Below are 26,461 nucleotides of genomic sequence, written 5' to 3'. Positions count from 1 at the left end.
AAGAAAAACAGGTTGAAACAGAATGAAAGAATTCACCAAAAGGCTTGTTGAAAAACAAGTTACAGGTATTTGCAGCTAAAGAGCATCCAGTCCTTTCAGTCCTCCCCTCCAAACAAGATCCACAGCATACACAGAACTAGAAAAGCTTGCAGAATACAAAATAAGGATTTAAAACCCTGCAAGAAAAAGCTTCTGTAACTAGAACAGAAAGTTCTGGGTTTTGAGATATTAAAAGTAGAGGCAATCCTTTATTTCTTCCACTCTAAGCAGTGTAAGTCTTATGTCCAAAAACATACAGTCCCTATATATGTCTATATATTCACACACACACACAAATATCATCTTTGATCCTTATGACACCCAGGTGTTTAAGCACAGAATAAACCAACAGAATGCTTCACCTGTAACTAATAGAGCAAAGCCTGGACTGCAATAACTATTGCCCTCGCACAGCAGCCTAGGGTGAAATGTGATTCTGTTGACTATCTGCACACAAAATTCCGCAACATTCTTGTTACAGCCTCCTTGAAGAGCCAAGTGTACTAAGCAGCCTCTATTTTTCTGTTTAAATAGCAGAATTTGAGAAGAAAATTGCTAGTTCACATTTTTAGTAAACTTTAAAATACTCTCTTAACTGCATGGTCCAACAATATAAAGAGAAGATGACTCACCACAAACGGTGTAGGGACATACGTGGAAAAGAAGTATACAGGTACATCTTTAGCCAGCAGGACTGCTGCCGTGAGCTTCGCAAGTCTACCATGAAAAAGAAAACATTCAGTCAACCCAGCGCCCCACAACAATCCCATAGCCATATGGCATTACTGTAACCTTCATTTCACTTCTAAAATGAAGTTTCTTAAATCCCTCTATTGTTTTTTGGCTTACACTAGGAGTCATACCCTACAGTTTGTACAGTCAATGTAACACAGTTTTCAGGCTGTAGAATCCGAGACAGCGCTTTTATTCATTGCTTGAAGAGCGCAAGGCACTTCAGTCAACCATGTAAATAAACCACTGATATCAAAAACAAAGATACAAAACCTACTGGTGTGACACTTGTCCTTCATTCAAGGACAGAACCAACCTCCCAGAAAGTTTAAAGTGCCAGATGTCTGCAACAGCAGGTTTGGAAAAGGATTCAGTATCCCACACAACAAAGCTTGTTTGCCAGCCTTGTTCGGCAGCTTCAGACAATATCCATGAAGCAGACCTATTCCTAAAATAGACTTCTGCAAACCAGCATGCTCTTATTCCAGAAAGTTTAGAAACAGTAACAGCATCCATGGTTTTAAACCTTGCCTTTATTACAAACTTTTCCTTTCAAGCAGCAGGGAAACTCATTCTCTTTCAGGTAACTTTGATATGAAACTGTTCTTTTCAAGTCAGGTACACACAGCTCAGCAGTTAATGGGAAGTCTCAGAGTCAAAATAGATGAGAGATTAAATAGTGTAAGTTTGCTCTGCTCACTCGTTTTTACAGACAAGCATTAATACTTGCTTCCTTATCTCCCATGACGAGTATACTGTAGTCTAAGTTTCAGTTAGTCAGAATTTCACTATAGCACCTATCAAATGTAACCTGAAACCACTTAAAAGAGTTTGAGAGCTCAGCTTGTAGCTGAAGCTACTGAAATTTTGCTTGTATATCACAATGGTTTACGTCAACTTAATTGCGGGATACGGCCGGACAGTCTGCAATCTCCCTTGGCACTGGAACCGATGCAAAGGAAGGGGCGCTCCTGCTCACATAGTGCTGGCTAAGCACGCTGATCCAGTTGAAAACACTCTTGGGGAGGTTCAATTTTATTTTAGCACTACTGTAACTTTGTGTGGCTGAAAAGGAATGTTTTTCTTACACTTCCACGTTTTTAAACTGTGCATAATCCAGACAATTTGGGTAACAGCCTTGCAAACACAGTGTAACAGGCGAGTTTAAAACCCTTATGCCAAAGCCTGGTGGATAATGTGCCACACGTATCTGAAGACCAGACAGGAAGGCGTGGAGAGGCAGACTTCAGGGGAATGGAGAAATTCTTGGAATCTGTGCTCTATTATACCAAGATTACATCCCTAGAATATTGAATGTTGACAAAAATTAAAAAAACCCTACATCAGTTACAACAATTAAATACAATAACTCCATTAACTACAATAATTAGCTACTCATTAACTAAAAAATAATCAGCTGCTGGGTTGGCTTTTTTGTAAAGCATGCCATTACAACATGTGTTTTGCTCCGCAAATGACAAGGGATTAAGATTCCTTACAGAATTCAGAAAGCAGTTCTTTTACAGATCCTCTCTCCTCTTGCCTTGCAAAAAGCACAATTTGGCATCACTGGAAGTTTACATTTTAAACATTCCAGGTAAAATATTCCCAATGTAGAAATACACTGAGATCGCAGACTAGCATAAGGGTACCAAAATACTGGGTTACAGTAGGCTGCAGGTAGAATTCTTCTCCCCCAAGCAAGCTTAAATCAGATGCGTAATACAAAAGAACGACAGTGTTAACAATAGTGCATTAACGTTTAGCGATTTCAGGCTAGATGTTAGTATTCTGAATTTACCTTTACATTCAAATTTCTCTCCGGGCATACCAACTTCTTAATGTCTGCCTAATGTTCTTGTGCATTTAGACTGTAAATTCTTTGGTGAAGTGACTAGCCTTACACTCCACATTTGCTGGCAACTGGTATTATAAAGGCTTTAGTCCATGCCTCTCTTCATTACTATTTAAATGGACTAAGGGAGGGGAAAGAGTGTGCACAGTTCATGACAAAAATATTCTGATAGAACGGAATGCATTTAAAGCCACAATTTAATTTCTAGTCTTGCAAATGTAATCAATACTCATACTTCTTACTGCTGCAGTTGCTGGTCACCTGACCTCGTGTGTCATATCCAACAACAAAGCCTCTCTGCTTAAAGTCCGAAAAACACCTTTCAAGATACTTGTAGATCCCCTGGAAAGAAAGAAAAAGAAAAAAAGTAAGGAAGAATTAGCTCTAGTGCAGCACACATGAACATTAAAAATGATCTTTTACATAGGATGTATAATGTCAATAGACAAAATACAGCTCAGCAAAAACATCAATAACGATATTCACAAAAGCAGCATATTTATTTTTCCCCAAAGTGTTCACAGAAAGGAAGAAAGCAAACAGAGAGAGTTGTGGGAAATAAAAGCAGTACAACAAAAAGTGACCAAACAGCATGAACAGAAAGCTCGAGCCAGCAAAATCCTCAAGCAGCAAACACTTGTTTTCAATCCATACTTCGCTTTTATGCATTCAAACCATCTTCTTAAAGACCCAATTGAGAAAAATTCATTTTTTGAAAGTCCATCCATTCAGGCAACATAAGGCTACCGCTAGTCAGTGCTAGTCTTCATCCTTGTGTTCACAGTACAAGTCAGGTACCCTTCCAGCACTGCTTCCAAAGTGTTAGTTCTAAATTTGCATTAAAAGGATGCTTCACCCTTACCCACTTTTTCAAACCAAAGTTAATTACTAGTGACCTGCTCCAGGTGGACAGATTAAAATTCTCAATTTATATACTATGCAGATACAATACATAAATACAAGCTGTCTTCTATACATCAAGGCAGAACATTTCCAATGGCAAGATATCAGAGAAGACCCCCGTGTAGGGAGAAGAAAGGGAAGCAGATTAAGGGAGTAAATTTTTAAAACACATTGAGGGTGAGGAGAAATATGCACTGAAACATACACAGGAGAAAAACAGCTTCTCAGTCAGCCACCCCTTCTTTTCAAAACAGGAGGAGATAGGTGCTCTTCGAAATACCGCATTACATGGTGTTCCAGCTTCGCCTTCCCTGTGGCCTTCACATCCATTCGTCTCCCAGTTAGAATCTCTCTGGAGATCCATCACAGAAACAACCCAGGATGGATCAGCAGTTTTAGACAAAAAGACAGAAGCACTATTGATAACAGAAGTTTCCAGAGGCTACAGCTCACCACAGTCAGAAAGCAGCCTTCCCTAACACAAACACTGAACTTACCATAGCCAAGCTTATCCTGAAAAGGCTACCTCTTATGAGGGTAGAAGTTTCCTCTTGATAGGAGTGGGGGTGTTTTGTACTAGAATTAAACAGATTTTTCCCCCAGTATTAAATGCAATTCTTTGCAATGTTCTTATCTGGATCTGACTCAGTCTCCAGTAAGCAATCTCTCAACTGGAAAGCTAGCCTGACTCCTACCCATGAAATTCAGTTGAACTCCATTTTTTTAATGGTTCTTGCCCTTTCCACCGAAGAAAGTGCTTCAAAGCACGAACAAATGGATACTGGCATCTCTTTGGAGAACTATTTCAGCTGCAGATGTAGTGTGTCTACAGAAGGATTCACAAAGAGAGAAAAACTTTAAAATAAATAAAAAATCTTTGAATACTGATAGAACTGGAAGCTGTGCCATGGCATGATCGCCAGCTGAAGTCACCTTCACACTGAACTGAAATGTGTTGATACACAAACATGTTCACACCGCCCTGACAACTTACCAAGAACTTTCATTCACAGTTGTAAAGAGATAAGAGAGAGGAATGGCGAAAACTTTGACTAGGACAGATTGAACAACATTTAGAGAGATGAACAGATCCCTTATCTAGGCTAGTGGTATCTTGGGGTCGGAGCACATTGCAGAGTTTTATCTGAACTAGTTCCTCAAACATCAAAAAAACACACAGAAAAGACAAAATTTACAGAAGAAGCAGGACCATATTAGACAAACCAGTACTCGTTAGAAGCAGAAAACCCAGGGGCAAATAAACTTTTTCAGAAGCAGCATGAATCAAGGTAAGTTCAACTAATACTCCTGTCCACATAAGAAAGTCAGAAAGTCAACACATTACAAACCACTCTTTACAAATGTAAAGCCGTTACCCATGATTTCACACCTATTTCACACCTACCCCCCAGCAGCTCTCCCTGACAGTGGGGGTCTCCTTTGAACTTTCTGGCAACCCTGCCACCTCCAGGATTCTGCACATCAAGTTTCTTCCCCACCCCCTTACTTCCCAATGACAACCATCACACCCGGTCCGGCTTTTTGGCTCTAATGCCCGCACCCTTATACATCTCCCAGCTTTCCATGCCCTCATTCCTCAAACACAGAAGAACTGATTTATTTTTGTTGCAAAGTAAGGGCCTATACTGATCTTTTTGGCAGATTTGATCTTCTGTGCTTTCTCCCCTGCACCTCATCCCAGCCATTTCTGCCTGAGCATTTTTGGCAGCTATTGGGTGCCACTACAATCTAAGTAACACTCTCCTCAAGGGTGAGGCAAGATTTTTCCTAGGGCATCCTCTTAAACCAGCTTCACTGTTTGACAGAGATCGAAGATTTCAAATGAATAAAAACAGGAATGTCTTTACTTTCTGCCATGGAGAAGTTTTGCTTAAAATTAAGACAACGCGATATGCAGTACGAGAACAAAATACCTTAAGCTTAGCCAAAGATCCCACAGCTGATATTAGTCCAGCCCTTCTGGACTTGTTTACTATCCAAATACCTTTATTAAAGCTGCAGGAAATAAAAATAAATAAAAAACGATGGTGAGAGGAAGTGAATGCAGAGTCTCTCCACTATCTGAATCCTCTACTCAAGTTCACACCTATTTTTTTCCAGGTGCCATTCTCTCTTTCTCAGAGGGCAGTTAGTAACTCCAACACCTCTTGGGCTAAGTCCTTTTTTTAAAGAGTTTCTCAATTTAAAGAATTCCTATTTCCTTTTTACAAGACTCAGGTTTTGATAGCGTCCCCATCTAATTCATCCTCAGATAGCTACTGCTTCTAAATTGAAGATACCCAAGTCAACATCTTGCCATTACATACTTGGTGATAATTAATAACTTATTAGCAAGTGTCAGCATACAAATGTGTAACCGCCTCAGTGGATCTAAAACTAAAGTATTACAAATATTTATACCACTGCACAGTTCAGGTGATTTCCCTATATAAAATTCATGGGCAGATCTGGTCTGCTTCCACAGCCATGTTTAAAATAATCCTCTTGCATGTCCAGTCCCTCGTGATCAATTTCAAAAGAAGTGAGGGGAAAGTAACGGTATCAAGAATGGGATGGAAAGATTTTTAGTTGATGAATCAAGAGAGATGACTGGTTTTGTCATTGTGGAGGTCAGTGATGGGTTACTTACCTATTAATAAAAGCAGTTGGTTCAGCAGGACAGAAGCAATACTGGAGCAGGAAAGTCTAGGCTTTATGCATAGGTTACGTTCCTACAATCTTCTGCAGAGTCAAAAGTAACTTCTGGATATTCTGTACCTTTCTGGATCTGACTTTTCATGATATCAATATAATCATGCAAATGAAGAACACAGCATGCGCTTAAGCATGCAACTTAACTAAGGTTTATTTTAATTGAAGGAAGTACTTTAATTGCACTGAAGTCTACTTTTTTGAATGGCCATTTATTCCTGTAGCAGGTAAGGACAAATATAGAGAGACACGGTTGCCCATTTTCAGATTAGGCTCAGCAAAACTGTTAATGTCCGTAGCTTCTGAAATAAGTGTACTCAAACAAAGAGATTAAATCTGATGCGGTTTACCTCAGAAACAAGTTTTAATCCACTTCCCAGAGATTGCTTTTTCTAACTTGATACATGGCTTTAATAAACAACTAAAAATAGAAGGTCTACAGAGGGAGCAAATGAATAAAACCCAGCTTGTTGCTTTCAGAAACCAGTAAACTGAACTTGCAAGCACATTCCCTGCTGACCAAAATGAAACTTTTCATTTTCTGCCAAGAATGCGTATCAGTCAGCCGATCCAAGCTCAGTCACGCTTTCACAAGACTGGAAACAAAGGCAGCATGCAACGTTCAGGCGCTCGGAGCATGAGCAACTCCAAATTCAGACTGCACAGGCCAAAAAGTAAAGTGACTATTATTAACTTCCTCTGCGTTATCAAGATGTTTACTCTGCTTCAAAGACAAGTGGACTTGTTTAAGGCAACTTCACTCTCTTAACAATTGCATCACTGGCAACAAACTACTAGTTTTTAAACTATTTTTTTCTTAATCTCTTCAGCTCGCTCCCACTGGCTCAGTGGAGACCACCTGTACCACATCAGTAAGTTTTGTTCATACCATTACAGTGTCTGTAGCAGATGAGTTTGGCGTACTCAGATCAGTAAGGCTAGAATTAAAGGAAGCATCATTCTAAGGTGTGTCCAGTTTAGAGGTTAGAAACCTAAAGAAGACTTTCTGTTAGACCCAAGACGAAACTGAAGAGAAAAAACAGTCAGATACAAGGCTGGGTTTCAAAGGCTACTAATGAGCTCCAACATCTTACTTCTATTCTTTTCAAAGCCTGTATAAACAGCTATTGGAATTTGGTTTCACCGGAAAGTTTGGGCTCCAGTTGTACAAGTGAGACATTAGCAGTATGTCAAACAGCCTCATAAAGTCCCAGCTGTTCCAAGTTTTAAGCACACCACTTCACCCTGAGCCAACAGAAAACAAGTTCAGTCATGTCTACTGAGGGACTTGTATCAGAGCATTAACCTGCAAAGAGACGACTATTTTAAAATGTTTAAGTATGCAGTATTAAATGAGAGATTTTTAATATCGTGTAACATCATGTAATAAAACACCTTTTATCATATGGCTGAAGCTCCATTTATAAAAAAGTACTTGATAAAGTAGGTAAGATTCAATAGGTTTGTCATAACAAAAAAACATTTTATTGATGTTCCAATGGTTACAAATATATCAGTTCATCGTATTTTCAATAGTCAAGACTAAAGGTGGGAACAGATAAGATGTTTAAGTATACTTAATATACACAGTCCAAACCCATTTGTATTTTATATGTTCATAAGGAAAGGAAATACAAAACATCCATTTTCTGACTGATGCTATTTGTTTTCAAAAGGATTCAACACTGCTCTTTCCTTGCCTCCCACTACATTCACTGGGGTGAGAGAAAGCTGTATTTTGCAGATTAAGAATCCAACTGCTTTTGGCTTAATATTTACCATAATAAAGTATATGCAAGAATGACTATCGAAGTCAGGAATGATAGTTTAACAGGACTACAACCCCAGATAAATCAATGTTCAAATTCACACTCTTCCTTCACATGCTCAGAGTCTGGATTATATCAGATCAATTTCAAATGTACTCTGAATTAATTTCTTATGAAGTTTAGTTGTGAAGATTAGTTATTTAATCTACTTGTTTTGGGGAAAAATTGGTAGAGGAATGCATCAGCTGAAAAGCACCCTGGTACTGTACAATAAGCAAATTTAAGGACAAACCCACTATGAGACAGCAATATAGAAAAGGAGCATGGAGCACTTTCGATCAAAAACTAGATCAACATCAACTGTTCCTTCCCAAGGTGTTTATCAAAAAGGTGGGGAAAGAAATGAGACGACAGGGGACCAGCTTCTTTGAGAAAGAATACAACATCTACCCTTGAACAAAGCAGTGCTTCGAAGAAAAGCAGAGATGATAAAGCCTTATATTAATCAACAGGTTGATTTATTTGGATAATCAACACATATACAACAATTAACATGGCTTGAAAGAGAAGCAGGGAGGGAAAGGGAGAAGAGTCTGATCATTTTCCAGCCCTCTTCTGGCATGCAAGACCAAAATCAAAGGAAAAAAGAAGAGTAAAAGATATTGAAAAAACAAGTCCAGAAAATTGTACTTCTGGTTGTAATCAACTTAAACAGCTAATCAAAAAAACCTAAAACATGGTTCAAGGAAAAGATGTGTCAGAAGTGAGGAGACTCTGCCACCAGTCTTCCCCACCACAGCACTGGTATCATTCATGACTCCATGGCAGCCTCTATCCAGCTCCTCAACTCCACGTACCAGTTTTTGTGCCCTTTTAAATGTACATCCAATACCACCCCCAAACGGAGCCTAATCTCTGGCAGAGGAGCAGGAAGTTCGGACTAAAGCCCCCCTGGTCAAAACTTTACCCCACATGCACACCCATCCCATCAGACACTTTCCAACAACACTAATATGCAACTATCAAAATGGCAGTCAAGACCTATGTCTAAGATCTCCCTGTCTGTATCCAAATCAAGAAGTCCATCCCAAAATACTCTACTCCAAACTTCAAAGAACTATCCTCAAAAAGATCAACATTTGTTTACAGTATTTTCTTAGCAAATAATTCTATAATATCTCTAACCCAAATATACAAATATTAAATCATAAATAAACCATGAATCATTGACCTCTCTGATACAGTATGTATCATAAGGTTTGCAGTTTGAGAGTTAAAGTTCATATCTCAAATTACTTTCTTGCATCTCTACTTAAAAAATGCCAAGAGCTACAGACAGAGCTACAGTAATGCCAGTGCACTTAACCACAATATTTTCTACAACTATCCCATCCAGTTGTAGGTAACAGAACCAGTGTTACTGGAAGGACTCCCCAGAAGTTAACAATTTACAATACAGATGTTCTTCACAGTCAGTCCACATTTGCTTTTTCATCTTACTTCCTGTTCATTTTCTTAGTAAAATCTGCTATTTTTGTATAGTTATTCACAACTTTGGCTAAAAATGAAAGAAAACGCTTGTTTGATTAGGGGGTGCATTTGCTTTTTGGGTTTTCTTGTTGGTTTTTTGTTTAGTTTTTGACAAATACTCAAAGTTGTTATGACAGCTAATGATTTCCAACTTCAGAGCAGTATAATAGACCTTAACTACTGGCCAAATTCCAGTGGAAGTGGTTATATTCTCCCTCCTAGGATGTCCCATTAAACCTGTTCAAGCTACTTTATTTTCTTCCAGCACTAAACATCTCATGCACTTCCAGCACTGAACATTCAACTCTACCGTTGAATGGCTGCTGCGTTTCACCCTCAGCTTGTATTTCAGTAGTACACTATATAACCCAAACATTTAGTGTGAAACCATTCAGCTGTCTCCTATGCAACTATTCAGCTTACCTGTGTTGACTGGATCACCGTAAGATCATTAATGTAGCAAAAGCCTGCTCCCATCGCGGAGCGAAGACCGGCAGTCCCAAAGGTCAGCCTGCAGCAGAGACGATCCCGTAACTCTTTATGCTTTCCATTCTGTAACAAGCTTTCAATCTGTTCCTTTGTTTTCTGGTTCTGCAAAAGAAGATTGAGGTCTTCATTTAGTTCTTGAAATCAGGCTCTGAACTATATACTTACCGTTTTTAAATAACTCCTAGTTCTACAGTGCAACAAGTTCTTCCTATCCTATAAAATGCCTGTCCACACAAACTATTCTTCATTGTAACTCTCATTTCTATCATATTCTCTTTTCTGTATCATCCTTATTCATAAAAGATTCCAGAGCTCTTGCTGCCATGGATACGCTGATGTGTTTGCCTACTCATTGACACACGTTCCAGCTACATGAAGCCTGTAAGTGAGGAACACAGACTTTAAAGCAGGTTTTTCCAAGGCAGGTAACACAAGTTAATTCTCGATCTGTGCTGCTGGAAGACAGACAAAAATCCTAACTTCAAAGCAGTATTTCCTTCCTCCCCACCCGCAGGAAAGGTCTGTAAACAGGCACAGTAAAATAAAGCTGACATTGTAAAACCAAAAATAAAGCTTGTCTTTTCAAGTTACATTAATTGTTAGCGAGGTGGGTACAAGAGAGTCAAGCCCCTATTTACCACAAACTCTCAAATAAAGATGGGTATTTCTGCCAGAGAATCCCATCCATTTTTGACACTTTCCCTGCTCAGTATATACACTTGACATGAATGGGTTGGAAAAAAAAAAAATTCCTACTCCTGAAGGTAAGCAAGTACCACATGCATCATTTTCATAGCCACTTTCACTCTCCAAACGTAGATTTTTAACTGCACTTAGGAGGGTCTCAAGAATCTTGTCAGTAAAACCCAGAGAATTAAAAACAAAGTTTCCATGATTACTTAAATGTTCGGAAAGAATGCATTTTACACACAGTATTTGATACGGCTACTAAACAAAGAATTCTCCAAAGAAGTCACTGGATGTATCTTTAAAAGTTAGCATCTTTCTGAAGAAAAAAAAAAATTCTGCTCACAAAAGCATTCCTCATGTCAGTGAGACATAACTTTATTGTTGGTCTTAGAAAACACAAAGATAGCAGTTGCTTTATGACTTGCCGCCAAAACCAGCAAAATATACACCCGCTAACATACTCAGAGGAAATATTTAAAAACAAAATACTATATAAATCAGTTAATTTGATGTATATCAACATATTAACAGTCTTACGGTTCACACGGGAGAGTCAGAGACATTATCCCTTTCTGGTATCATTATCAGCTGACTGTTGCACCACTTCACCTACACTTGCATAGCTTATTGCAACCGAAAGCTCCCTGCAGTTACGTGCTGATGTTCGCACAGTGCGTATCGCAGCAGGGACTTGCTTGTCGGCTGCTCTGCCGTTACCTGAAAGAGGCCGTACCAGGTCAGACCAAAGGGCTGGTTAGTCCAGCACCCTGACAGCAACTGTCAGCAGAATCCTAGAAAAAGGCATAAGGACAACGCAATCACGGCAGGAATCTGGACAAAGGTGCAAGGGTGATCTCAGTATTTCCTACGTAGGGAGTTCCTGATCTGCACAGGATGGCTCCTTGTACCAACACAAGGGATACAAACACCAGACAAGTCAGGACAGAACATTTTTTAAAATGTTGTCATCCCATGCCTTTATCATCTAAAACCCATGACTAAAATGAATGGCCACCTGTCAAGGAAAAAGTTTGGCTAAATAGAACAGTAGGGAGCAATTCTTCTGATCTGAAACCCACTCCATTTTAAACAGAGCCATTGCATTTACAAAAGAATATAAGCATTTGTCATTTCCATGTACAGAGAATACATTTACTACCATTCCTCATTCAGCTGAGAGAGTGATTATACACATCTCTGAAAGGCTTAATTCGAGTACGTACCGTAAGGTAGGAAATGCTACAATCCTATGAATGTTTTAAGTCAGTCCTATGCAGCACATAGTATGTTACGTATGGGGTTGGTAAGAGACACTGATTACTGCAGTCTCCCTCCGTTCGTTCAGTACTTGCACTACTGTTGAAGCTATTAACTTCCACATGTACAAGATGCACGTACACACGATTTGTTCTTCATAGTTATTCTGCACCCTCAACTAATATTGAGGCTAGAAAACAATGGGACGAAATAGGAAAACTTTAATATTAATTACCTACCATGATTAGAATTAGATAGTCATGATAATACCAACCACACCATCCTGGACATGCCTAGGGAAACCCAGGGAGAAGTGAGAGAAGGCGAGTCCAGTTTGACAAAGAAAAACAATGACAGAAGAGTATCGATGTCTGTCCTTTTACATGTACTAACAGGGAGCGATTCACCCATACAATGCTGTTTTGAAAGAAGTGGATGAGTAAGTATCCATATTTTATAACATTTTGAAGGCTTTATAAATTCATTTGGTCACCAAGAAACTCAGCCTGTCTACTGACATCCAGTTTGGACAGGACACTTCACAGCTATAATAAACACAGCACAACCCAGCCAGGCTGGCCAACACCACAGACCATGTAGAAGGCAATCAATGCACAGCTGTAACAAACAGTGACTCCAGCTGTATAATAGTACAGCTCAGGCTGCACAAGTGCTTTTCTAAAACGGTGTTGCTTCAAGTAGGGTCCTAAGGAAGGGTTAAAAAAGGCAGATGGAATCTGAAAGGCAAGGGTGAAGCAGCCCTGACATTTGAAATACAGGTCAGCCAGCTTCAGCTCCTGCCCTGTCTGCCACACGGCAGCCTCTGCCGCGCTGGGAAACCTGCTCGGCACAGAGGGAGGTTCTTCAGGAGGATTTGAAAAACGCTGGGAAAAGCACAATGATATGAGCTGCACACTTTCACTAGGAAAAAACCACTTGATAAAACTTGTTGAAAAATCTGAAACTATTTCCACAGCTTGATAACAGATCTTGAACACTAGCAGGATGAGACATGTGAATTTAAAATAAATTTTAATTTCTCTGTGCCTTAAAATTAAAAGGCAAGCCATTATTGTTCAGGCTCTCAGACAGCTCTGCAACCAAAGCAAGCCAATTAGCACACAGCTAAAAAAAGGCCTAAAAATAAAACAAAAACAATGGGGCATAACAAATATTAAAGCCCAGAAGTGAAAGCTTCTCTTTTAGCTGTTCATAGGCAGTCAACCAGAAAACAAATGACTAATCTGAAAAGAGTCTGAGGCAAGAGTACATGAAAAACTCATTTTACACTATCATAATTCAATACATAATTTTGCTTTAAAATAAGGTTATTAAATTACACAGAATCTTTAATAGCTTTTTAGGATACGCTGTATTGCTTGCCTGCAAGAATAAAATAACGAGTAGTAAATTACACAGCTTATGGTCTGGAGTTTTGCAAAACTGAGGCAAGACTTTCCTGAAGGAACAGTGCAAACATTTATTTTACAAATAGATTAAGATGCATTTTTGATTGAAGCTACCTTATTTATTTCCTAGGGAACAAAAATGAGTCAGTCAAAATAGCGCCCAAGTAACATTTTAATTTGCTCAGGTCGCACTCAGTTAGCTAGAATTTCCTGCAATCAGAAAAGAAGAAAGGAGAAAAAAAATTACAAGCTAAAGAAGAAAATCTCAAAGCTTTCCACATATGACCTGAAACTCCTGGGGCAACAAAAAGAAGGAATTTTACAAGACTTGGTATAAATTCAGATGTGGTGATGATCTGTCTCACGCTCTGGGTTACGCATTCAATAGCATGAGAAGACTGATCTCAAGGCAGCTGTTACCACGACTGTGCCATTGTCCGTGGCACAATCCTTACTGCTTTTCATTGTTTCCTGCTTTCCAGTTTTTCTCTGAGTTGGAGCTTCAAAGTCTATGGACCAGTTTAGCTTGTTGCAACATACTGCTTGGGTATAAACACCATTTACCATACTAAACTGAGAAATTCAAAAGGCACTGCAGTCAGGTGGGGCTAAAAGATAACGATAGCTTCCACTGTTGAAGTTTAACCCTATTGCAAATTCTCAAAAAACAGGGTTTTTTGCTATTTTGCTTTACAGTTATGAAATAAAGTAATACAGCTGAACGTTTCACAGTAGCTCTTACGAAGGTTCATTTTTCAAAGCGGAATAATTGTAATGTTAAAACATACAATGAACTTTAAGATTGGGGTTATGAAGAAGAAAGTCTAGTATGCCTTTATGCAAGGCAGATTTCCTGAAGTCATTGTTATCACTGCACAGTCACTCTCTCCATCAACTTTCCTGTCATGTGAAGCAAGAGCCACTAGCAGGGTATGTCAGATTAGCCAAGCTATGCAGCATCCCATTGTATTTCTAAGTTCCAAGGAAATATCATCAATCCCACCTATGGATGCAATTACTGAGGTGAGGAGCCTGACCAGCAGCTTTAAGTAGTTCACTGATGTATTCAAAAATATAACAGATCACTGCTAAGAATTTCTCAAGCTTCTGAAGCCAAGCAAGGCAGCAGCATGGAGTTAGCACCAAGCTCAATTAGCTTAGAAACATAAAGTCAGACAACTGAAGTGTCTGCTCTTAACCGTTGCCTGGATTAGTATGTCAGTAAGCTCCATTAATCACAACGCAGAAGCCTAGCGTAAGCAAAAGAGAAGTTCCTTAGAGATTATCAACTACAGTGTTTGGACATTATTTTTAATATCCTTAAAAAAAAAAAAACACCACAAGACTGCCTAAAGCTTCCTGTCTTAAGCAGAAATAAACTAGGCTGTTTCATACAAAAATAGTCATTCCTTAATAAAAGCAATGGTCTAAGATATCTTGCATCCCCAATGGCTCTAACAAAGCAACTCAAATTCTTCTCATGGATTTAGTGATTTGAAGAGCCCGCAGAATTTAGGGCTGCTTCTAAAGTCAAGCAGTATGTGGGTGTCAACGATACGAGAACAGCATTTCTTTCAGTATCCACCAAAAATGCCAAATCTCTGCACTGCTGGCCAACACAACTTTCTGGAAGAGCAGCTAAAGCACTCGCAGAGAGCAGAGCAGCTCGGGGAACGCAGGTCGGGGTAGGGACCCCAGCCGCTGTGCCAGCAAGTGCAGCGCTGCTGCTGGAGGCACAGAGGGTGGGAGACGGGGGCAAAGGTGCTGTGGTGAGCCCAGTGCCTGCAGCCCTACCCCACCAACGGGACTTGTGGTCTTTCCTAGGGTCCCCCAGCTGCTCCAGAAGCGCCGGCGACTCGTCTGGTATGGATACCCCAAGGGGTTCAGGGGCTGACTGCCAGGTACTGGTTTCTCCCTCGTTGCCCTGTGAAGCCGAGCGGGGAATATCCCAGTAACTAGGCAGAGGTTGCTATCCCACACTATGAAGTGGTTAGGGAAGGGGGAAAGAGGCGAGGCTGAGTCCATTTCAGTACAATGGCTTTGGCAGGGTCTGCCTGCTGCGATAGGAATGCGTGTGCACAGGCCTGAGCTCAGCACCGGGCAGGATGTTTGGCAGAAGCAGCACTGACTCTCCCCAAAGAAGGGAGAGACGGACCCTTCAAAGCCTCCAAGCCCCACGCTGCTACTGGCTTTCAGAGGATTACTTACTGGAGGAAAAAGCATCTGGCAGAGAGCAGGGTCCTTCAAGCCCACAGGGACCAACCTCCCAAAGGCAAAGAGGGCAGGGAAGCGGGCAGCGCTGGGGATGGAGGCGAGACCCACCCACAGACCCACACCCTCCGAGCACACAGGGATGGGGGGACCTCAGCAAAACAGCTTTCCACCCATCTGACCAGCAGCCATCATGCCATAGGGCCCCACCCCTTGCAGCCACACACACACACATATATATATATATAGGTCAGGAGGCAGGATAAGGCAGCAATCAAGAAGCAACAGATGCTGTTCCTCCTGCGCCGGGTGGGGAAGGGGTCCTGGCCGCTACCAGCAGTGTGCAAGGAGGCAGCAGATAAGGTGACAGTGGCCAGGAGGGCCCTGGAAGGAGAGGCTCGTGCTACCTGAACGCACACTGTTGGGGCCAGAAAAGGGACAGGGAGGGAAAGAGCTGCCTCTGGCTGGTGACTGGGCTAGAGTTGGGTTTCTGACTGTGGCTCTCTTTCCCCTTGGTCCAGCGGGGAGAGGATAAGTAGGAGAAATAGCACCAGTTCCCTCACAGGGCGAGTGCTCCAGCCTCCAACCATCCTGGAGCCCCTCTGCTGAACTTGCACCAGTTTGTCAATACCTATCTCGTACTGGGGGAGCCCAAAACCGGACACAGGATCTGGATGCAGACTAACAAGTGCTGAGCAAAGGGAGATAATTCCTTCCCCACAATGACCCCGGATGCTGTAGACCTCCTCCTCTGCCAGGGGAGTTCCGCTGGCTCCTGTTCAGCGTGCTGCCTACAGAACTCCCAGGGCCTTTTCAGCAGAGCTGAACCCCAGCTTGCATTGCCACAGGGGGTTCCTCTTTCTCAAGAGCAGCCTGTCCTCATTGATTTTAACTTAATGTCCCTGCTGGTCCATTCCCCCAGCCTGTCTACTTCCCCCTGAATAGCAGCTCTGCCCTCAACTGTCTACTTCTCAATCTGGCAGCACCTACAAACGTGATGTGAGTGCCCTCAGAGACATTTTAAGATGTAAATTTGTGAAGCATTCTTAATTTTTAAATAGCTTTGGGGCTTGCCATTTGATACGTGAGAAGTAAAGAGCAACCAGAGGTCAGGCAATGTTTTCCTATCCCGTTTCACGGAGGCTCTACCAAGTACATTCAGGGAGTCCTCTCCTTCCACAGAGCGCGGGGTTTTGCAGTACTAACAAGCTGGGAGGAGAGACAATGAGACTCTCAGAACCTCCCCTTCAGTACATCAGATTCACTGTCACGAAGAAATGGAAACAAGAAACATTTGGGACAGAGACAGACAGGCTGCTGCATGGATAAAAGTCTGAACGTAGTTCTGCACTTACATGAGCACCAGAAAAAAAAGTAAGTTCTGCATTATTTTTTCCTATAAAACTATTACGCTAATATACATACATGCTATCTATAGAAATCTAGCACTACTTCATCATAAAATGGTCTTTGTGCAAGTTACCCGTGTTGTTTTTAACTAGTTCTCAATCGGGAACTTTACACAACCTATATTAGTGGTCCTGTGGAGTTAAATTTTGAAGTGGTTATAATGGCTTTTAAGCAGAGTGAAGAAGATGAGCCTATTGGGGATGTGAGGTATAGTTTAAACAGCTATGTATAAAAAATTTACTGCCAGCATCAGATATAGGACAGAACTGTGGGGTCATGTCCTGCAGCAGTCCAATGTGGCAGCTGAGACTCTGCAATATCAACACGTTTAAGAAAGCCTTGAGGTTTTGTTAAAAAAAAAATATATTCTCTGCTGAATTCAGTGTTATGCTTCTTCATCTTCAGTTTTCCATGTACTGCACAGTTGCCTACTGAGACAGAATTACACTTTTTTTGTAGCTCATCAGGATACATAATCTGAGACAACTGGAGAATTAAAGTACAAGAGCATTAGCTGAGTATTTCTTACTGGTTCTTTCACTCCCAATCACGTTAATGATGTGTACTTACTGCCAGAGTTAATTTTCAAAGCTAATATCTTGTCAAAATAAGTGGCGGTTTACAACTCTCATAGCAAACATTTTTAGTTTTGCAGATACTCTTTGCATATGCAGCCTGGAAGAAGGGAAAAAGATCTCAAATTTGCTTAGAATTCAGCAAATTTGACAGCCACAAATAAAGTGCATCAAGCTTTGCCAGCCAGCCTTTGGGTTTTTTATCAGCAATTGTTTTAAGCTTTTTTCCAAACAAAATCAAGTGTCAGTCTCTAAGATCCAAAAACACCAGAGTATCTGTTTGTAGGGACTCCTAACAAAGAGAAATGAAGCATTGTCCGTGGCATAGCTAATCACCTTATATACACAACTAAAGACCAGCAGCGGCACTTGCATCAAGTTCTCATTTACAATTTCTCTTGGAAATTCTATGTTCTCATTTCCTCTTGTTAAGCAAGAAATGTTTGTGTTCTAGTCAGCAACCGCACCAACATTTTTATGTGAAAATCAGTTGGGTAACTGCAGGCAAGCAGTTACTCAGACTAGTTACTGCAGTGAGAGGGAAAGGTGATGGTAGCGCGAATCGCAGCTTCTACATAGGGCTGTAGGTACTGTACTTGAGAGGTAGAAGGTTCCCTACAGAACATCCCTTGTCTCTGCCAACCCACTGGGGGTACATTTACATTGTGAGTTTGTCTTGTTCTGTTTTGTTCCCAAATCCTGGTCCCTCAGTGAGCCGCAACAACTCCGTAGCAGTCGGCTTCTTCCGGGACGGAGCCCGTAAGAGTGAGGAAAGCCAGGGTGAAAGAACATTTTAGGTACAGTCTACATCCATTCTGCCTCTCTGGAGTGAACGATGGAACAGTTTTGCTCCATGCACCAAAACCAGTCCTCCAATATGTTTCCAAAGGCCCTATATCTCCCCCATACATCATACAACCCATGTACACAGGACTCAAGACTTCACGCTACCAAAACCACAACCCCACCAGCGCTTTGAACTAATAAGAGCAACGAGCTCCTGAGGCAGGGAGCCTACACGTACCATAAAAGACAGGTCTCAGCCAAGCACCATGGAGCAGTAATAGTGCCCATCCACCCTGGATGGTACGAGGCCACGAACGGCATGACTACAGCCACACTACTGCAGAAAGCACGCGCAGACTGCACCACTGACGTGCTGCTTCAGGCACATCGTGCTGTCTTTTCAGGAATGCTAAAACCTAGAAACCTGTATCAGCAAGGAAGTGTTGTAAAAAGCTCTGAACTAGCAATTCTCTGATTAGAGACCCGCAGTCGTATTTCAGAAAAACAGACAACACATTCCAAACACTAATGGCAAGAGGAGCAGCAAACAGAAGCACAGCTCGAAGTCCTTTAATTTAATTCTGTGGCTGAGTGTACAAAACAGGAAAAAGTCACAGGCAAAGCAGGCCACATCACTGCGTTGGTCGACAATCTGAAATAGTTCACAGCACACAGATTTGACATGGTTCTCTGCTCTTCCTGAGGGTCATGGTAAGAATGCATCCAGAAAACAAGAGAACATCTTTCTGTTGGCATTCATTTCACTGCTTCTATTTTTGTGGAAGATTTTGAACAGTTTATATAAACAAGTTCAAGTACACTTTTGTTTCACAGAACAGGACCTTCAGAGGTCATCTTTTCCAAAACTCCTTCTCAAGCAGGGACACTGAGAGCCAGCTGCCCAGGACCCTGTCTACACAGCTATTGAATATCGGCAAGGTCGGAGACTCTGCCACATCCCTGGGCAACCTGTGCCAGGGCTCGGTCACCCTCACAGTAAAAAAGTGTTTCCTGGTGTTCAGAAGGACCCTCCTGTGTTTCAGTTTGTGCCCATTTCTTCTGGTCCTGTCAGTTAAAGAGGATGTAACACTTGTGCAATGAACCAAGATGGAAGCTAATTTATGTATTCGTTCCAGTGTCTAACTGAAGCGCGTAGCCAGGACAGTCCCTGGCAAAATCTCTGGTTCATGTCAGAGAGAGGAAGATGCGAGTCCTGCAGTTCACACTGAGATGTTCTCAGAGCCGTCAGCAACTCGTGGATGCAGGGTTTGGCACTGGACATGTCTTTAATCTCAAATGTGTGAAATATTACCTCCAGTCAACTTGACAAGCATGCTTCTTCCAGAATTTAGCCTTCAAACCCACAAATCCCAGCAGCACAAGTCTTTAAAACTGGGCAGTAGATAGGACTTGCTGCTTTCAAGACTATTTTAACTTTTGCTGAGTTGCTGTTCTTTAAATTGTTGCTACAGCTACTTAAGTTTCCCTCCCCAGAACTATTAGTTGTTATCATTATTTTATTAGTATTTGTTTCTTCTTGCTTGAATGGTCCATGTCACAGTGATGCACCAGCCCTGGTGATGACACAGCCATGTCACAGCAGGCAGAACATTGCTGACAGCCCATGTCACAGGGAAGTTGGTGACACAGCCAGCCCCAGATGGGCACACCAAGGGCTGTGCCAGGCAGGGGAGGGCAGGGTGGCTTTTCCTCCTTTGTTGCTTCTCCTGTGCATCACGGCTGGACACCCAGAGGGATGGGACCAGACCACAGCACACTCCTGTCCTCTCCCTCCAGAGATAAGTATCCTGCCTGTATCCCATCACGGTCATGCAGGGAGCTGGAAGCTCCTCACAGCCATGGGCAGAGAGAGCTCCCCATCCTTTTACCCTGGAGAGCTGTGGGCTGGGCCCCACATGAGCCCCTGGCACCATCACTAGTGATGCAGTGGCCAGAACACTGGTGGTGGCCCATGTCACTGGGGGGTGGGTGGCACGGTTGGCCTAGGAAGGGTGTCTCCTGGCCATCAGGGAGGGACGGACAGCCTTGGCAGGAGGCTGGGAGAGCCCCAAGCAGGGAGGCAGAAGAGGTCTGACGTGATGGAAGATGACTGCTTTGGTTGTCGATTCTCCTCTCTTTGACAGCTGCAGCCCCAGACACGGACAAAACCAGACCAGAGCCTCCGCTACTCAGCCGGAGAGTGCTGCACCGTTCTACAAGGACACTGACTTAAGGATAAGGAAACACATACAGCCCCAGCCTGTACTGCATCATGGACCTACAGGCAGCTGTAAGCTCCCCACAGCCAAGGACAAAGGGATCTCCGCACCACCCTCCATCTCCACACCCCATTACGGTCCTACAGGCAGCTGGAAGCTCATCACAGTCATGGACAAAGGCAGCACCGCACCATCAACCATCTCTGCATCCTACCATCCACCACCTCCACACCCCATCATGGACCTACAGGCAGCTGGAAGCTCCCCACAGCTAAGGACAAAGGGATCTCCACACCACCTACCACCTGTATTCCACCACCTCCATACCCTGTCATTGTCCTACAGGTAGCTAGAAACTCCCCACAGCTATGGACAAAAGTAACCTCCCCACCACCCTCCATCGCCATACCCCTCCATCACCGTACCGGCAGCTAGAGAATCCCCACAGCCACGAACAGAGTAACCTGCCCACCACCCACCTAAAGTACATAAAGTTCCTCAAAATAAAGCTCCTGATTCATGAAGCCATTGGCTGGTTCTTCCATTTTGTGCTGTCTTTTTTGGTAACCTTTTGGGGTTGTTCCTTGCTGTCCTTATTTCCTTATATTTATGCATCTTTAAATATGTGTGTGTATATATATGATATGCACACATATAGAAATACACATATATAAAGTGTACCTATGAATAAGTCTGCGAGCTGCACAGAGGAACCCGGGGGTGGGTGGAAGGCACCAGGGCTGGGTGCTGCAGGGCTCCCCAGGAGCCAGCTGCACAGGCCAGCAGCCAAGTCACCTCTTTTATATTGGTCCAATACAAAACAAGAAACAAAAAACCTTACATAACTGCTTTTTTTGCAGTCATTTCCGCATGCCTTTTCAATAAACTGGATTGAAGCTTATTGTAGTAATGCTTTATAGCTCGAAAGAGGCAGTTCTCACCTTCCCAGACTGCTCCCACTGAAGTGCTGGCCTCTTTCTTGTGTCAGGAAAAACATTTATGCAGCTGCAGTGAGTCTGATCAATAACAAATCCACTCCCTTCCCCCTGCCACCCTGGATCCATTCCCTGAAAACTGCATGAATATTGTGCCAGCTCAGGCAGGTAGCAAGGGGGAAGTATAGCAACAAGGAAGGGTGAGACAACCTTCTTTCTACAATTCTCTCATTATTATCTGATGCAAAATAAAAACCATCATGTCTCAGAACATTTTAAAATCATTAGACCACCCAAACATGTGTAGACCAGCAGTTAAAAAAAACACAAAAGATCCTACATCACACAGAGTACTTATATTTATGACCTCAGAGGTACCTAACACAGGGAAGTTCCAAACTATACCAGGCAAGTCTGAATGCTCAAATCTTATTTCTGATATCTGAAAGTTGGAGTGTGTAAACACAGAACAGCAATACCCTTTCCCACCTTCACGACACAACGCAGACAGCAATATAGCTTATTTATCAATACAGACAGTAATGCCGTGAAGTATAAGCTTCAAGACCATCCCGATGGACTTCATATAGTTTAACATCTTAGAACAGGCACTAAAGCACAGTACTTGTGTTACTTCAGAACTTCCCCCATTTCACTGAGTTGTTTACACACTGGTCTTGATCGTACCAGGATGGGTTTTGTGCCCCAGTCTACCCAGAATCAACTATTTGAATAACTCCCAGTTTTATCTCCCATGTTTTGATGTTAGAGCTTGCAACACATACATGTAATTTTGAAAAATTTCTCTCCTTGTTTGTGGCCAATTCCTAGTCTTTATTTTCCCATTTTTACTCTTAAAAATTCCCTTAAGAGTCTTAATAAGAAAAAAATATTGCAAGTTGAATGACAGAAGCAGGTTACTGGTCTCTTAACTACCAAGTCCATTTCCTCTTGAAACACATCTTAAAGGTCACAAAAATTAAAAGAACACTCAGGGGCACTCAAAATAAAAAACCCCAGGCCAACCAAGCCACCTTGTTAGGAAGTAGGAAGCTATCCATGCTACGTTTGTGCACTGACAATGAGCCCATGAATTAGTACACTAAAATGAGAGTACAGTGAAAGGGGCCTGCACATGCAGCTCCTGGAGAATTAATTTAAGTTTTCCCCCCACGTGATGTTCTAACAGTGCCTTTGTAATAACCACAAAATATCCCCTTCTCCCAGGTACACTCCACCACAACGACCACAGCCCAGGAACAGTCTGTGTGCAAACACTCCTCCATACCTTTACTGAAGATGGGCAAAGCCAGGCTACACTGAGCATGCCCGAGGAACAGGATTCTTGTCAGCGATCCTACAGGGCTAATTAATAAACCAGCAGCAAGCATTTGAGCTTAAGTGTCATTTTTACAGCGTGAGGACTTACTGAGGGAAAGAAAGAAGGCACCTGTTATCTACTCTGACTTGTAGGCAAAACTGTGAATCTTTCTTTGGGACCAGGTTTTTGATTAAGTAGATGAGGATCTTAATCACACTGTTCTCTCCCACCAGCTGCTGAGCCAGTATCTGACCCCCAGACTTACACTGAAACCTCCCCTGCTGCCACGTACAACAAATGCCCAGCTACTGTACTGAGCACACCTCATCTTCCTGCCACGCTGTGTGTAGCACATTCTTGCCACTCTATAAAGCCACCTAAAACAAGAACATAAAATCACTACTACAACCAAGGTGCAAAATTCTAACATTTACTCTAACGAGAAGTGGTTTTCTTGGAGACAACTGCTCTGACACAGCTTTCTACACAAGCCAGACTCCTTTAGGAGACTGAAGACAGATGTGAAAGTACAATAGGAAAGTTAGAGAGTGGATGAAGAGGAATTAAAGGGAGAAAATATAGAACAATGACTAATTGTTCACATAGTTTACCAATGAGGACTGAACAAAAGGCGGGTGCCTTGTGCCTCCAAGCCTGTCTCAAAGACAAAAGTAAACGCGCAGTAATTAAGGAGAGAGAATGGGAAAGGAGGGAGATTTAGCTAGTGAGCGTCCCTTAAGCCAGTTGCTAGAAGCATTAATGAAGATGCACGATACTGGTGAGAGAGAGGAGGAAAGCAGAAAGATCATCATATGGTTGGGTTTCCTCCAGCCACCCACACCCCAGCCTGTCATCAGTTGCAGTTTTAGAAGAGGTTAGCACATACACCCAAATCAAAAAGGATGAAGAGCACAGCTCTAAGAATTAATTACAGCAAGTAATTTTCAATTAAGTTAGAGGACAAAAGCTCCCCACAGCTAAATACAGCTGTGAATTTAGTGCATAGATTTTTTCCTTAGTCAGAGGCAGCAAAAGTGCCTACGGCCAAGGAAACTGGGAGTGGGGAAGGGGTGAGAGAGACAGCTCCTTGTCAAGTCATTTGATAAGCAGCAAACCTACAGAGACCTCATTTCCTACGTTTGTGGTGAAATACGAGGGCATGGGACAAATAATCCCTCCTCATGCCGTACTTGCTGGTTTCTCCTCACCTTCCTGTCCCACAACACCTTCACCTCCTTTGTTTACATCCTCTACGGAGTGACTGCAAGTGCTTCTGAACCACCCATGCCCCCAACCCCGGCTCCTGCAGGAGCACCGAGTCCTCCTTCTCCAGGCGATTTTGAATTTTCAAAATTCACAGGACCTCTCTTTGAAATCTCTCCAAGTCATAAGTTCAAGCAGCCTTGTAGGAAAGGTCATGATTACCACCTAGGGAAGCAAGGGTAAATAGGTACAATCAAACTGACTCTTCACTTTGTATTTTATTGGTTAATTTTGGCCTTAGAAGGAGCTACAGAAACAGTAATATTTCACTATTGCTGGTTTTAATCAAAATATTTTTCCCCAGTAACCTTAACATTAAAAAGTGTAAGTTCTACTTCATGCATTTTTAGGATAAACATATATTAATCTGTTAAAAAAAAAAAAACACCTTTCAATACACTAACCAAAAGTTATATAAAAAAAATTACTAGAGTTCAATCTGGGTTATCAAGTGTATTATCAGGAATGCTATTTCCTTTTTCCACTCCTTCCCTCCCCCATGCCACTATTCCCAGATATTTTCACAACAGCAGCTCTGAACACAGAATGTGCAGATGGCAAGTGTTAATTCCTGCAAAAAGGAAAGAAGAGAGCATATTTCCAAGTAGCAGAAAGCTCATCTAAGGGTCATCACATAGAGTTTACTCGTAGCCCTCCTGCTTTGATCCTGACAGGACGAAACTAAAAAGGAAACAGCATAAACACATTGACAATCACTCTCAAAGAAAAAAGAAAAAAGAAAAAAGAAAAAAGAAAAAAGAAAAAAGAAAAAAGAAAAAAGAAAAAAGAAAAAAGAAAAAAGAAAAGCCACAGGCAGAAACCTAAGCCACTGGTGCAATGGTAGTTTACCCTCCCCCACCTCCAAAATATTTTTTAAAGCATAAGCAATGATATTTGGACAAACCAGCTGAAAAAAAAGTAACCCGTTCAACAACGCGTTAAGCAACATAACAACCAATACCATATTATTCTTATGGCCCCAAATTTGCTTTGGATCAGAACTAACCAAGCCTGAAGTCCTCTTGATACCCTGTTGGAGCTGAAAAGGAAAGGAGCGCGCCAGAACTTAGACCTCTGGAGCCCGTTTCTCTCTTGGGGAGGGTGTTAAATTCAGGAAGCTAAGGAAAACAAAATTATGCCATTTGGCTCTAGCTGCATTTTAAGCCATTAAACAATCCTTCCTTCAACCCGATTCCACAAGACGCGTGCTTCTGTCTTAATGAAGAAGCGGTAGCAACACGAAGCAGGTGCCGTACTCCATGTGCCAGCAAGATGACGTCATACCATCCCTCCGTCAGGTACAGCCCCGGGGTGGCCGCACGCCTCGCCTTCCCCCCTCACAGGCTAAGCGGCAGCTCCTCGGATCTGGCCGGGTCCAGACGGCTATTTTTCGAAGGGCACCTGCCACCCCCCATCCCGGGGGAAAGGGCCCTGCCGAGGGAACGCGGAGGGCCTCGGCGAGGGAGAAGGGACCAAACGCCACCCTCGGCACCGGACAGGATGGGAAGGAGATGGCACACGCGATGGGACCGATGACAAAACACCCCCGGGAGGGCGGAGAAGCCCCCACCGGGTGGGGAAGGTGGGGTGTTCCCGCCACACACCCACCTTGTCCCAGCTCAGCCACTGCCACACCGCCTTGTCCAGCTGCGCGTCGCCGGTGCTGCGGGCGATGAGCACGTTGGAGTTGACGTCCCCGGGGGCTCCGCACTCGCCCATGTCGCCGTCTGCGGGGGTCGCGGGGTGGAAGGGGGGACGGCGGCGGCTTCGCTTACTTCACTTCGCGACGCCCGCCGCGGCACCGCGCATCGCCTGAGGGAGGGGGAGAGCGAGAGGAGGCGGGCCGGTGCCCCGGCGAGCGGGGGCGGCGGGGGGCGGCCGCTATTTACCTCAGCTCCAGGCTCCCAACGGCGAGTAACGGCGATCGCCGCCTCAGCCGGCGAGTCCGGGCGCGCGCGCGCGCCCCCGCCAGCCGCCCCTCCCCGCGCGCGCCCAAGTACCGCCCGCCACCGCCTCTCGACAACAACCGCGGCCCCGCCCCCGCGCCGCGGCCCACCCAATCCCGCCTCGCCCACCCCACCGGAGGGGCGGGGGAGCCGCCCCGGGCGGCCGGGCGCGCGGCAATGCATGACGGGAAATGTAGTCCGACCACCGCCCTGGACTGCAGGGGGCGGGGCTGGCGGGCGGCGAGAAACTACAACTCCCGGCAACCCTCGCGGCGCGCCCAATTCGCCTCAGGGTGAGGGGAAGCTGACAGGGCTGCGGGACAGCGGCTTTGCTTCCCGTAGCCGGCCCGGCTGCGGGGGGCCCGGCTTCTCCGGCCGCATACCCTCTCTGGTAGCCATGTCTCTCCCTC

General features: G+C 43.3%; 1 protein-coding gene across 7 annotated transcripts in view; it reads right to left on the bottom strand.

Annotated features, from left to right (window-relative positions):
* Nucleotides 1–26,094, bottom strand: part of PGM2L1 (phosphoglucomutase 2 like 1) — a 42,853-nt gene extending 16,759 nt beyond the window's left edge. For 3 of the 7 annotated variants that reach the window (XR_012672102.1, XR_012672103.1, XM_075140445.1), the window contains exons 1-5: nucleotides 25,714–26,074; nucleotides 9,964–10,131; nucleotides 2,893–2,968; nucleotides 1,049–1,115; nucleotides 672–756 (exon numbers count right to left, since the gene is read on the bottom strand). Coding sequence is in view for 5 of the 7 variants with exons in the window: in XM_075140445.1 (XP_074996546.1) it covers nucleotides 672–756; nucleotides 1,049–1,115; nucleotides 2,893–2,968; nucleotides 9,964–10,131; nucleotides 25,714–25,824 (507 nt within the window). In the remaining 2 variants the exon portion in view is untranslated. Of the gene's footprint in view, nucleotides 1–671; nucleotides 757–1,048; nucleotides 1,116–2,861; nucleotides 2,969–9,963; nucleotides 10,132–13,499; nucleotides 13,596–25,713 lie in introns of all 7 variants that reach the window. The other 4 variants (XM_075140446.1, XM_075140448.1, XM_075140447.1 and 1 more) reach the window with 4 other exon arrangements.
* Between the last annotated feature and the right edge of the window lie 367 nt (nucleotides 26,095–26,461).

Source organism: Calonectris borealis, chromosome 1, assembly GCF_964195595.1.
Source record: "Calonectris borealis chromosome 1, bCalBor7.hap1.2, whole genome shotgun sequence".
NCBI lineage: Eukaryota > Metazoa > Chordata > Aves > Procellariiformes > Procellariidae > Calonectris > Calonectris borealis.
This window is presented reverse-complemented; position numbering and strand designations above follow the sequence as displayed.